Source organism: Palaemon carinicauda, chromosome 7 (assembly GCF_036898095.1).
Source record: "Palaemon carinicauda isolate YSFRI2023 chromosome 7, ASM3689809v2, whole genome shotgun sequence".
In the NCBI taxonomy this organism is placed as follows: domain Eukaryota; kingdom Metazoa; phylum Arthropoda; class Malacostraca; order Decapoda; family Palaemonidae; genus Palaemon; species Palaemon carinicauda.
This window is the reverse complement of record NC_090731.1, coordinates 119,800,495-119,815,252: the sequence shown is the minus strand read 5'-3', so window position 1 is coordinate 119,815,252 and position 14,758 is coordinate 119,800,495. Positions and strand designations below refer to the sequence as shown.

General features: G+C 37.9%; 1 protein-coding gene across 2 annotated transcripts in view; it reads right to left on the bottom strand.

Moving 5' to 3' along the window:
• LOC137643997 (arylsulfatase B-like) overlaps positions 1–14,758 on the bottom strand; it is a 636,333-nt gene that overhangs the window by 87,178 nt on the left and 534,397 nt on the right. For both annotated transcript variants that reach the window (XM_068376854.1, XM_068376853.1), the window contains exon 7: positions 1,566–1,723. In XM_068376854.1, coding sequence (XP_068232955.1) covers positions 1,566–1,723 — 158 coding nt within the window. The remainder of the gene's footprint in view (positions 1–1,565; positions 1,724–14,758) is intronic.

Sequence of the window (14,758 nt, the reverse complement as noted above, 5' to 3'; positions counted from 1 at the left end):
ACGGAGGAGGAGTATCCAACGATGACAACTCCCCTGCAGTGGAGGCCGAGTCACTCGGAAGGCCAACCTCCTATGGTATGTACGTTGTCCAAGGGGGGGGAGGGGAAGATTGTAAGGCAAGGTTCTCCACCCTTAGAACCTGCCGCACTACCCTGTAACACAAACAGCAACATTCACTGTAAGAAAGCTTAAAATATATATAAAAATGTAAAGAATGTTTTCATATATATAAAAGAAAAAATAAGATTAAAAAGTCAAAAGCCGGTCAATTGGAGAGGGGAGAGAGACAACGTCTATCTCCCCGAACCACAAGTAAAGCGAGGTTCATAGCTCAGGTGTGTGAGTGAGAAGGGTAGTTACTAACTAGCGGGTGGGTGTTTAACCCTCACTAAAAGTCTAATGGCTCATCTTTCAGCTTCGCCGAAAGTAATACAGTACCCCTATAAATAGCGTTGCTTTGTAACTCAGTTACGGAACAAACTGGCCTTTGAGAGGGCATCACTGGTAGTGGTGTCACTAGCACAGGGGTCACAACAGCAGCCATAGGCCTAAGGGTCACAGGTACAGGAGTGATGGCACAGGGGCGGGCACTAGGGGCACCTTTTTAAGTTGCGCAGGCATCAGTCACAAAGGCACTCGGGTCACTGGCTTAGTAGCGGGTATGAGAGGCATCCACTTCTTAGGCCTCACAGATGCCAATTTAACCAGCACTGAGGTTACTGACAAAGGGGCGAGCACTGAGGACACACTTTTGAAGCTTTCGCTCACTTGCATTGGGGCAGTCTGGGTAAAGTAGCCTTAACTACCTGTTACTTTAAGAAAGTTATGGTTACAAACGGCCTACATGAAAAACCTAAAGAAGGCCTGATTTCCATAGGTCAAACTCTTCACAGATGGTCTGCACTGCAATGGTAGAGCTCCCAGCGAGTTTGTGGGTGGAACTTTCACTGGGTAACTCCACAACACCAAGCGCTCCTGATTTGTACTCAAGAGGACTGACCCAGAGGCATATATGCAGAAGATTCAGTGGCCCGTGCTCTCAACGGAGAAAGAAAAGAACTGTAGAGTTTCTTCAACTTTAGCATGGGAGTCCTGACAGATGCTGCCAGTTCTTGAGCCTTACTTTTCTTTTTCAAGTTTGGTGGCAAAAATCTACACTCGGCACACAAGAGATGACTGTGAACAATCAGGCAACCTACAAAAAGCAGAGAGTAGGGATTGATCGCTGGCTTAGCCTTAAACCGGTTACATTGCCCACCCTTTCCCCCGCATTTACGTATATCCTACTTCACCTCCATAATAACAGATGAACCCAGCAAGCAATAATTTAAAACTGAAAGAATAAATGAAAGAATTAATAGTACGTATATCCGTACTAGTTATGGTGAAGATAAAAGTGACGATTCTTCGACAGCAGAGTGGGAGGGATACTCACCTGCACTGACCACTTATTGTTAACTATCTCATCAACAAATTCAACTGTTCCAGCTCCACCTACAAGTATTCCCTATTTTTAAGGATTAAATTTTTATAAGCACACAGGAACAAATAAAAAATGTCAGTACCCCTCTAAGTGGCCAATTAGAAGCTGCATTTAGGTTAAAGCCTCCAGCTGCTCCTCCATTATCCGTTGTGAATAATATTATTGTATTCTGAAGCATCTGCTGGCTATCTAAAGCATCTATCACATGACCCACTGACTCATCCAATTTCCACAGCATACCTGAAAAAATAACCGTTCAATATTTACTACTTACTGAAATCTCTTTAACTCTACAAAAAAAAAAAAAAATATTTTCAATACAGATAAGTCAACAGTGAAAATGGTTAGACTAACAAAATAAGGATTTCTTTTCCACAACTTCATTAATCATAAAGGCCTCATTTCTGTGATACAAAGATACTAGCCTCACCATACTTGGATTAGTTCAAATCCAAAAGGTTCCCTATGCACATGATCTGCATTGCCTATTGATGTTATCTACATTCCTTTAAAACTTATCAGTGAGACTCAATGAGCCTATGAATCAATCTACACTACTTGGATCGATGGGCATATAAAAACTTATTTTTCTCACCAGGATAAGGAGTATTTTTTTTTGTCCATCCTTATTTAATTCTCCATTGTAATATGCTGATTATTCTCAGAAATGTTCCATTCTACTGCATTTTTTTTTGTACTTATTATAGGTTAATACTTTTCATGTGGTTGGTTTGTACTCAAAGAATTTAAGGCTAACAATGAGGTTATCAGAGATGATTTCATCAGGAACAGTCAGTTGAAGTATTGAAGAAGGTTCAGCTAAAAAGACTACAGTGGTAGGACAAACGAAGGTGGGGAGGGCTAGTGGGAAGTAACGACTGAACATAAAGAAGAGGAATTTTTACAGGGAAAGGGTTTTTTTCAAGAGATGTTTTCAACTCTTTAACTTTTCAGAGAAGATCTCAATCTCGCTGCCCCCATTTCCAATGAATATTTTAACTCTACCCTTATCCTAGGACTATTTCCAAGCAATCCACTTTTAGGGGAAATTTGCAGTGCTCCCTATTTACAATGAAGGTTTAAAAAAAGGATTTAGATTCTACTCCGACAGGAAAGGTTTCAAATCTTCTTGTTAAGAAGATATTCTAAAATTTTCTTGTGAAGTTATCAACAAATCTCTTTTCATAGGATGTTTCTAACTCTGAGAGGATATGTTTAAAAGGCTGATAAGAGAGTGACCCAAGATAGAAAGGGGTAAAGGTTGAACGTAAAACAAGAGTGAATGATGGTGGTGTAAATATCCCTGTTGAAGTGTTTATTTACGCTAACCCTTTACCATTAGGGCAATTGTTAATGAGCCTCATGCACACTTGCCATGGACTTCACAGTCAAGTTTTTATCCAATTCATATCTTTTTCTAATTAAGATCTATTTCTTTGCCTATATTACCATAACAAGATTTCCCGGTAGAGCTTTAGTGAGGAGTAGCATAGCATATCTTCTCTTAGAAGAGGACATACAGAAGGCATTAATCAAAGAACTTAAAAAATTGTCACTCACCAGTGGCTTTTATTGAGATTGTTTCATCCAATATTCCATTATTCTGGAAAAGGGAACCTTATTCCTAGGTCAATCAAGTGGACACTCATCCACCTTTGTGAGCTCCGCCCATAGCACTTGCCTCTGCACCTAATGAGTTGGGTCAGTCATCACTGAGGATAATGGACAACTTGTTTTAGATCTTTTGAAGATGAAGACCATACTCCCACATGAAGTTACAATATGAAACTATGTTTGAGGTGCTCCTCCTCCTCTGAACCATCAAGTAGGGACAACAGTATTGATTCCTTTAGTGGGGCAGTACATATCTCTTTTAGTCATTGTCACCACAGCCATTTCAAGGCCAATGTCATGCCCAAGATTATTCCAGGATTGCTCATAGATCTTGCTTGAAGGGTAGCTCTAGTAACAGGCACCACAACAGCCATAAGGATAATATTGTTAGAAGTTATTTGAGAGGCTGATGGCGAGATGTTAACTGACTGTACCAATCAGAAACTTTTCCTGGGCATTGCAATTCATCTTCTGCTAAGTCATTGACTAATTCCCACCTGAAGAATTGAACGTACAATTTACAGTGCCACACCATCATCTATTCAATCCAAACCTTGTGTAATTTTTGTCCCTTTTTTTTGTAAAAAGAAGTTCTTATCTCTTGTGGTCCACTTAGCTCAACCACTTTGGACTAGTAAATGCAGGTTAATCAAAAGCCTTCTGCAACAAAAACATCATACCCAATGGTGACAGCTACACCCAATTTAAGTGCCCCAAAGACACCCAACATTGTCTTTATTGATTGATTGATTTAAAGTTTTTAGGCATCCTAACATCTAAGGTCATTGGCGCTGATATCATTTAGTCTATATATTTAAAAAAAAATTAGGAATATTCAATTAAAACTATTAAAGTTGAATGTCATTATAAAAGTTAGAGAGTTTTCAGAAGACCTGCTTCTGAAATAAATCTAAAAATGCCACTTGCATAGTAGGACACATCATGTCCAAGAATCTTGGCAAGGATGAACCTGCCACCCTTACCTCGAGCCTCAAAACAAATATCTATTCCTAAGTTATTATAATCGGGGCATTAGGTCAACAAATGCCTTACTGTTAGATGTACTAAACAGTCGTCACAATACGGTTGGTGTTGGTCCTTCAGCAGAAACTCGTGTGCCAACCAAGTGTGACCAATACGGAGACGACAAAGAGACATCTCCCATTTTCGGGGTATCAATTTATACCTCTAAGGAGATATAACATTTGTTAATTCTCTCATTTTATTGCCATCTAGACTATCCCAGTGCTGTTGCCATTTATTTCAAAGCAATTTCTTAATGTTAGGAAGGAAATCGTAACACGGAATGGGATACCTTCTTGGCAGCAACTCGCATGCAGCATTCTTTGCCAGTGAATCTGCCTTCTCATTCCCAGACACATCTACATGTGCTGGAACCCAACAAAATTTAACCATTAAACCTCTCCGTCAAATAACAAGAACCCATTCTAAAATCTTTAAAACTAGAGGGTTACTAGAATTAAAAACTTCTAAAGCTTGAAGAATACTCCTTGCATCACTAAAAATTGTAAAATTACCCTCCTTTTCCAAAGCTATTTTCTCAATAGTGGATAGTATGCCATACAGTTCGGCAGTAAATATGGAAGCTGTTAGAGGAAGTACACCTCTAAAATTAAAACCATTACTATATACTCCAAATCCAACGCCAGCATCATATTTGGAGCCATCAGTATACATAAAAGTCGATCCTCTATGTTCTTCAACATGTTCAATAAAAAGAAACCTGGCTTCTAGGTCAGTCATATCCTTCTCAACTCCAATAAAGTATTTACAAAAAGATATCTCTGGTAATTTCCATGGAAGCATTGGTGATACCTTGAATGGAAGTACCTTACATCTAATTATATCCAGACTGTTTAATAATCGTTTCACCCGAAAGCCATAAGCTTGAGGAGATTTTGTGTGAAACTCAAAGTATGATGTGTGTCTTACAAGGCTTGCAGTCTGAAAGGCTAAAGAGTTAGGGAGTCTTTGTAATCTAAACCAATACCGAATAGTGGAAGACATTCGGTAAAGGTCAAGAGGTAACTCTCCAGCATCAACAAGGAGACTTGGGATAAGTGAGGTTTTAAATGCTCCTGTAGAAAATCTAATACCATCATGATGTATTGAGTCTAATATTTTTAACTGGCTTGGGGTGGCTGAAGAGTATATTTCACATCCATAACTGATTTTGTATAATTTAAAAATAGTATTGCGGTCTGGCCCCATGATGTATGGGACAATACTTTTAAGATATTCAGAGCCTCAAGACATTTAGCTTTTAACGCTTTTATGTGAGAAACCCATGTAAGCCTACAATCAAATATCAAACCTAAAAATTAAGATTCACTTAAACATGGTATCCGTTGACCTTTAATGTATATATCCGGGTCTGGATGTACTCCTTGGATACGACAAAAATAGACATTGGTAGTTTTACTTGTCGAGAACTTAAATTCATTCATATCAGCCCACTGGATAATTTTGCCAATAGAGAGCTGTATTTTTCTCTCAACCATTGCCATTCTAGCTCCAGCAAATGATATTTAGAGATCATCCACAAATAATGTTGAGAGAACATCTTGGGGAATGACTGAGGATATCCCATTAATTGCTAGTGCATACAGGGTTACACTCAGCACACTCCCCTGAGGAACTCCTTCCTGACACTTACTCTCAGATATAGTTTCCCCCACTCTCACTTGAAAAACTCTATGCGAAAGAAATGACTGAATAAATAGTGGTAGTTCTCCTTTTAATCCTTATTCATGAATTGTTTTAAGTATACCATATCTCCTTGTGATATCATATGCCTTTTCAAGGTGAAAAACAACTGTCACATGGTGCCGATTGAAAGCAAAGGCTTCACGAATAGAGGACTCAAGTCTTATTAACACATCAGTTGTTGAGTGCATTTTTCTGAATCCACATTGAATCGGTGATAAAATACCCTTCTTTTCAAGGTACCACATCAACCTTGCATTGGCCATCTTCTCCATGATTTTACATAAACAAGAAGTCAATGAATAGGTCGATAGCTTGCTGCTAAAAACTTGTCCTTACCGGGTTTTAAAAAGGCTAAAATAATGGCTAGTTCCCTAACACTTGGGTAACTATGATCAGGCCATATTCTATTAATAATGCTTAAAATAAATAACTTTGTATTAAAATGTACAATTTTAACCATTGCATATGGAATTCCTTCGGGTCCAGGGGCTGTATCGTTACAAGTAGCGAGTGCGGAATCAAGTTCTCTTTCAGTAAAAGGAGAATTATACGATTCTTCCCTTCCTGTTGCAAAATTTGAAATTTTATTTTCTTCAATGCTCCTGTACTGGTGACCGGGAGCTGCTACACTCTTGCACGATACATTTGAAAAATGGTCAGCCAGGACATTGCTAACTTCATTTCCTTCAGTCACATGCTGACCATTCACTTTCAACACTGGTGGTGGGTTTGTGGTAAATTTGCCGGCAATCTTTTTTATTTTCCTCCATACAGAAGATGGTGGTGTTCTACTATTAATGGAGGAAACAAAAGCCACCCAAGATTGGCGTCTAGCTTCTTTCATGGCACGACAGAACTGTGCTCTCCACTTTTTTTAAGTTATTAAATTTTCATCCGTACGGTGTCTACGCAATCTAGTCAAGAGATTTTCTGGTGGCTCTGTGCAAGGCTGTTAATTCTGAAGACCACCATGGGACTGGTCGTCTTTTGAATAGTCCTGTGGTTTTGGGAATCAAATTGATTCCTGCTGTATGGAGAGTTCCATTCAGTAAGTCTATGGCATCATCAATACTTTCAAACTGTTCTGCACTACCCTCGATTTCCCTTACCTCACGAAATTTAACCTAGTCTGCATTGTTAAGATTCCATAGTGGCAATCTTTGTAAAGGCCGACCCTTGTTGGCATTTATAATGATTGGTGCATGATCACTGGTATGCCAATAATCTAATTTCCTCCAATCAAAAGCAAGAAGGCAGATAAAGCTTGCAATTGAGAGGTCAATGCGTGACAAGGTACCTGTCTGAACATGGAAGTGTGTGGGCTCTCCTGTATTACGGAGTCCCACATCCTCATTCTTCACAATTGATGAAATAATATTGCCCCTTGTGTTGGCCAAAACATCACCCCAAAAAGGATGTCTACCATTCATATCTCCCAGTATGAGAAAAGGTTGAGGGAGTTGTTGAATGACCACTATTAAATCATCATATAAAATATTATCATTTGGAGTTAAGTACAGAGAGCATATTGTATATTTTCTTCCTATATCAATTTGTACAACCACTGTCTGCAGGGGTGTACGAATAGAAATAGGTATTTGGGGAACATCTCAACGAACATACATGAGACTTCCGCCATGGCTCCCTGCTTGTTGATTATATGTTGTTCTATAGCTAACATACTCTCGAGGACTAGGAGTGTTAGCATCAACTTACTTTCCTGTAGACATAAAATTGTGGGGGAATGTTCACGAATTAGGAGCTTACGTTCTTCATATTTCACCCTCAAACCCTGACAGTTCCATTGCAAAATGGAGGAGAAAACTATGGATTATTTCTGGAAGACATCTTGGATGAGGTCTTCCCATTAGCAGTTTTTAATCTAACATTATTACCTGTAGGTCTCTTCAGAATTGGTCTCGTTATGTTGGGTTTTACGTTTGTGTTTTTCTTTGTATCCTTTTGATCTATTTGTTGAGGTGGATGGTGGACCTCAGCTTGAATTTTTTATTTATTCAGTTTATCTTCTGGTTCATTAGAAACATCAACAGACAAAACATCAAATTTATTTGATGTCGTAACTTTAATGTTTCTAATGGAGAGGGAGAGAGAGATGGAGGCCTCTCTCTTTTATGATTAATAAATGGTGGGATTCTAGGTTTTAGCACCTTTCCCACTACAGGTGCATCAGGTAAGTTGGTCATAAGTGGAACCTCCATCAAATCAGGCAAGGACACGGCCTGAGAGAGGTTTGTACTATTTTTTTGTAATGGGGGATGAAGGCTGTACAGCAATGGGCAATGCCCCAGTGTTAATACACTGCGGTAAAGCCTCAGGAGGTAATATGGTTACCTCGTTATTTGACATTTTATCAGATGGTATATTTTTTTTTGAGCTATTGGCAGTAATAGGTTAATTTGATTTTAATGCCTTAGAATATGTATTTGATTTATTTCATGGTCTTTTGGCATGGGTTACACACATTTATATGTTCTAAGTTCGATTTGTCGAGGGCAGCTTCCTCCAACTTATATAGCTCGCAGCTCTTGTCTGTGGATTTATGATTCGAGCTGCAATTTAAACACCTGGCTCTAAGTGCACACTCTCCATGGTAAGACGGGTGCCCAAACCTAAAACAATTAAAGCATTGCAGTGGCTTCTGCTTGAATGGTCTTACTTTAATTCTTTCGTTCTCAATAATAATATGAAAAGGTATATCAGCATCCTGGAGCGTAAGGATTATCATTGATGTACCTGGAACTTTGTGAACTTTCCATACATTTAGTGGACACATGGCCAGTATCTCCTCCTCTGTAAATTCATATAGATCTGTTAAAAACTAACCCCCTTTCGTAGCTAAAATTTAGGTGGGGTTTGACATCTAACTTAATGTCCTCATTACTTGTTTGCATGTTAGACAATATTACCGACTGTGTACTGGATTTGGCATGGATAAGGAAACTATTTTTTGCAAAATGAGATATATCGCCTAATGCAATAGTTCCTACTTTTTTCTGAATCAATTTGCATATTTTAAAATAATTCCCTGTAACCCCCTTTGATTCAACTATAAGCCACATCGGTGGTTTTGGCTTTCTCTTGGAGGGCATAACTAAATCTGCGTCTTTTTCCAACCAATCGGCAGGCCTATACACATCCAAGTCCTTTGGTACCTTATCGCAGAGAGCAGCCAAGACATTCAAGTTATTAATTTTAATATTATTCAAGTCACTTATTGCACTAAATGCTTCGTCATAACTACTGTAAGATATCCATGAATCCCATGTTTCAGCTTCAAGTTTCATCCTTATTTCTTTTATGCATCCATAGCATTCAAATGCTTTATATAGATCATCATAATTTGTCTCTATTGAAATTTGGGGAACATGAAGGATTTGAAGTTTCCTCGTTTTACTGTTACCCAAATTAGTCAATTTTGAAATATCAGTAGAATGGTCCTTTCCCGTTCCAAGGTCATCAACAGAACTTTCCCTTATCAGATTATCAGAGGTCATAAACAGTGCCAGGGGGGAGTCAGCAAATCCAGGGGATGGGGAGTCAGTATTTGAAGGGTCCATAGTTAAGGGTGGGATTTTCTTTTTTTTTGTTGGTTTTGTTGGTTTACCAGCTCAAGAATTTTAACAAAGTATCATACATTGGAAAGAAAATTTGCATTCTCCACTATCGGCACAATGAGAGTATACTTCCAAGATGGTCCACTCCATACCCTACCCGAAGGATAGCATCAAAACAGATACTGTATAGAGGCACAGATGTAAGCTAAACCCACCTGTTAAGACTGAGACCAAGGATATATGGAATCACCCTCCCCATATCTGTAATGATGGGCTTCTGGCCAAAAGCCAAGAGTCCCCCCTCAAGGACTGGATCCCCCTGGATTCTGATGACCCAATCCTTGAGAGTAGTTCCGCCAAAAAGGTCCAAACCATCTTTGGGATGGCTGAGATCATCCAATACTCTCCTATATAGCTTTGAATGCGACTACCTCCCAACCGTGACCCCTTCTCCCATTCATCTAAGTAGGCAGTAATAACGAATGTGGAAATATCTACGCCATTTAAATAAAATAAAAATAAATAGATGAATAAATAAATGAACAAATAAAATAAATATATATATATGCATACATCTACATATACAGTATATATATATACATATATATATATATATATATATATATATATATATATATATATATATATATATATATATATATATATATATATATATAAATAAATATATAACTTAAGAGAAATAATACTCATAGAGTTAGAAGAGCAAGACAAAAGAAAGTTGATAAAATTAGGAGAAGGTCGAAGAAATATTGAGCAAAAGGAATAGGAAAGGGAGAGAAATTTAGATTTGAACTTGGGGAGTAATTTCCCCAAGTTTGAGAGCCCTCTTCTCCGTCACAATTCTTCAACAATATGAAGAAACCACATGACTGCATCAAGGCATTCTATCATTAAGAGGGACATTGTCTTTATAAAAAGGCTTAATTTGACCTAGCAAATCACAGTTTATGCTGTGGTAGATACAGAGAAAGTAACCAGCAAGGATCTCCAAGCTTTGCAAGACTAAACTTCCTTTTGGGATGTATTATACAGTGTGTGTGTGGTATATTGAAATGTAACCTTTTAAGCCTATGATTAATGCTTCTGTGACTGAGTTACAGCTTGATGACAAAAGAGAGTAATCTCTTGAGACTTTCAACCTAACAATTGTTAGGTCCACCTCTACAATTCTGAAACAGGGTTCAAATAGAAAGCTGTAGGATCATTAGAGATATTATTATCCCATGGGATCCCCTAGTTATTCTCTTTGTGAAATCCATGAGATTAAAACTTTCACATGATCCAAGACTCTTCATGCCTTGGTTGTTCCCCGTCATTTACAAGGAAAGTTATGGTCATGGACACTCCTGTCTCCTTTACACTTGTTCTAGTTACCTTTTCAATACCTACATAGAATTTATTGAAAGATATAAAAAACTCATTGCCATTTGGAATGACAGTTCTGGGTCCTATAAGAAGTTAGATGAGGGCAATGGCCTTGACTCTCCTACTAAGGCATATAGAATTATTCTCTTGAGGTTTCTGCCATTTACCTTATTCATGGGTGCTGTAATTGCTGAAAAAAAAATGGTATGGAGCCAAAAGAGAGACAGATTTTAAGAAACCAACTGGTTTCTTATGCCAGACGGACCTTTGAACTCGCTGACTTCATTAGCTACATAATAAAATGGCAATATATATCTTTATTACAAATCTAGGATTCTAAAACAATGGACTATTATTTCTAGATAAAAACACACAATGGTGATGCACTATTTGTTATTCACAGTGAGCGGCCTGAACAAAATGGGTTGTTCATTAATAACCAAGATATGACTGGATCCTTCTTTGATGCTAAAAATGCAGAAAAATAATTTTCTGATTTCATAGTATATTCAATAGCCAAGGAAAGTGCAAAGATGGTCTATGCCATGGAATATAATACAATATACAACTAAGTATACAAAAAAGGGCACCCTCATATACAACCCATCTTGTATAGCTTGACAACAGCTGGACAATTTATTTCTTAGAATATTTCAGGTCTGACAGCAAACAAGCACATTTACTTCTGGCAAGAGTAATAGCCAGAGGAATGATACCAAAGCATTCCCTTTGAAAAAGAGCATCCAACCAGATAGGAAAAACTTGGTATATACACACTAAGGCTTATAAAAGGACCCTTGGTAAAAATGATGCACATGTTAGAGGCATGAATAACCTAAAGAAAGCACATAAACAAAATTAACAGAACCATATGGCAGAAATGGTACACAATCTACCTAAAGGGTTTTGGTGGCCTGGTGGTAGCACCCTAGCCTGGTGATTGCCAGACTGGGGTTCGAGTCACGCTCAAACTTGTTAGTTCCTTTGGTCGCTGTAACCTCAGCATCTTTGCGAGCTAAGGATGGGGGGTTTGGGAGAGTCTAATGGGGTATCTGTTGAGTCATCAGCAGCCATTGCCTGGCCTTCTTTGGTCCTAGCTTGGTTGGAGAGGGGGCTTGGGTACTAATCACATGTGTATATGGTCAGTCTCTAGGGTATTGTCCTGCTTGATAGAGCAATGTCACTGTCCCTTGCCTCTGCCATTCATGAGCGGTCTTTAAACCTTTAAAAGGTATATGAATTCTTCCCTTAGGTCAAAAGAGGTCCTCATTTCCAAACTGTATAAAAATACAGTACAATATGTGAACCATCAACAACAAAAGTGTCTCCTTATGCTCGATGGCCTAGGGCATTAACTGATGGAAAGGTAAATCCTACCAAATTCATGCAAAAGCCATTACTGTAAAGATAATGAATGTGTGCTGACTAATTGTAATGTGTGCTACCCTTACATCTCATAGAAATCTAACATTAAATACTGTGATAACCATGACTATTGTAAATTATAAAGCTTGAAATGCAAAACATTCAGACTATGGCTAGATGGATGAAAAAAAAAATGAGAAGTCATGACACTTCATCAAAAGTTTTAGATAAAGCCTGCCATTACTTGAAGTGTAAGTCTTTGATCATAATCTCCACTTGGAAAATAAGAACTATAGATGTCCTTTTACTAGGAAAAAAAAAGGCCTGAGGATCCATGTCCCAAAAATCAAAATAAAGTTATAGGACTTATCCTCATAAATAGTATATGTTTTTCCCTATCCATTACATTCATCATATTCATACTGGAAAATTAATACTGTATATGCATAAGAAATAGGAGATTGAAATACCATGGTTGGGGAATAAAAGGACTATCAAAACCTTAGTCTGAGCCTGAAATAGAAAACAAGGTCCAATATTATGGAGAATGTGCCAGAAGTCCATACCATTGGACAGCGTGGAAGTATAGACTCCAGCCACCACAGTAGGTGATGAAAAGGATTAAGATAACATGGTATTTACATCTGAAAGATGACAGCATGGTCTGCCATTACATTTACATATATAGTACTATAAGGTACTTTCTCCATAACGTTGCCCTCAGTCCCTGTCATCAAGACCTTAGAAAACGTATCCGCTGGTCTGAAATGGGAATCATTTACAGACTCTTAATAAGATAGAGATTGAGCTTGAGGCCTTTGCCAAGAAACCTAATGATTTGTCATTAAACACATGATTTGAAAGAGGAGCTGAGAGAAACACAAAGAGTGGAGGGGCCAGTGATGGAGATACAGAATACTGAAGTGAAGCAGGCATTGAGTAAAATGAAAAATGGTAAAGCACCAGGCCCACCAGAGTTCCAAATTGAAATGGTCGAGATACTGATTCCAAAGGGTGAAGAATGGATGCTGGATTTATTGAGATCAATATGTCAAGAGGAAATAATGCCTAAAGACTGGGAGGAGAATCTACTAGTATCTACATTTAAGCAGAAAGATGACATCATAGAATGCAGTAACTACATGGAATTAAACTAACAGAGCATGGTTTGAAAGTTTTAGAGAGGGTACTAGATGAGAGGTTGAGAGACTGTAAAGAGTGGGAAACAGCTGTTTGGATTCATGAGGGGGAGAGGGACTCTGGATGTTATCTTTATAGTAAGTCAGTTAGAGGAAAAGAGACTAGAGGGAAAAAAAAAAGCTTTTGTGGATTTAGAGAAGGCATATGATAGAATATCAAGAGAAGTGATGTTTTGGTGCTTGAGGAAGAGGAAAGTCCCAGAGAAGTTGGTAAGAATGTTGGAGATTATAGAGAAAAGGACACGGACAAAAGTAATAACAGCTGTTGGAGAAACAGAAACCTTAGAGGTTAGTTTTGAATTCCACCAGGGATCAGCATTAGGCCAGTTTTTATTTGTTAGTCTTGGATGTGTTAAGTGAAGAGATCAGAAATGAAGAGTTGTAGGAGTTGCTATATGCAGACGATTGGGTGATTACACCTGAAAATGAGGAAGGGTGTTAGAGTGGCAAGAGACTTTGGAAAGGGGTGGCTTAAGGGTAAATTTAGATAATACTGAAGCTATGGCGAGCAATAATTAAGGTAGGGATACACAAAAGTAGAGCAGTTATAAAACAGGTTGAATAGTTTGGCAACTTAGGATCTACTATAAATCAGGAGGAAGGATGTGAGGCTAAAGTTGAGAATAGGATAATTGAAGCATGGGGAAAAGTGAAGGGAGGTAGCAAGAGTGGTATGTGATAAGAAAATGCCAATCAAAGTAAAAGTCAAGAACTATAACACAGTAATGAGACTGGTGTTAATGTATGGATCAGAAACTTGGGCTTTAAGATCAAAAGAGGAGGCAAAGCTTAAGAGAACAGAGATGAGAATGCTGAGGTGGATTATGGAAATACAGTATCACTCATGGAAAAATTGGAAAATGATAAAACAAGAAGAATGGCAGGGGTAGAAAAGACTACAGAGATGATAAGAAAGTCACGACTGAGATGGCATGGGCACGTATTAAGGATGGAAGGTAGGGAGGGTATAGAATCCTGCAACATAGCAGGTGCCAGTGTGATTTTTCTATATATTGAAAGCCTTTTAGTTTAATGGTAATTATGTTTGCTCATGCCTAAAGTTTCCGATGTTGCGTTTTCTATATAAAGTAAAAAGAATCAATGCATAGAAAATGTTTTTGCTGATGTAATCAGATTTATGAATTGGTTCTATTATGGCACTGAATGTTGAATTCTAATTAGTTTCACCATAACGTATGCCTTGTTTTTGGTATCAATGAATGTGAACATTATAGAAAGTTAAGATTGCCCGTTCATCTCTTATTGCACAATTTTACGTGATTTCTTGAACTGGAAGTACAATCTCTGCATTTAATTGAATTAAGTTGTATGTAAAAATTGATTTAATGGAGTTTAATGTAACAATTATTAAGGAGAATTGATATAATTATTTTTAATTGAGTTAT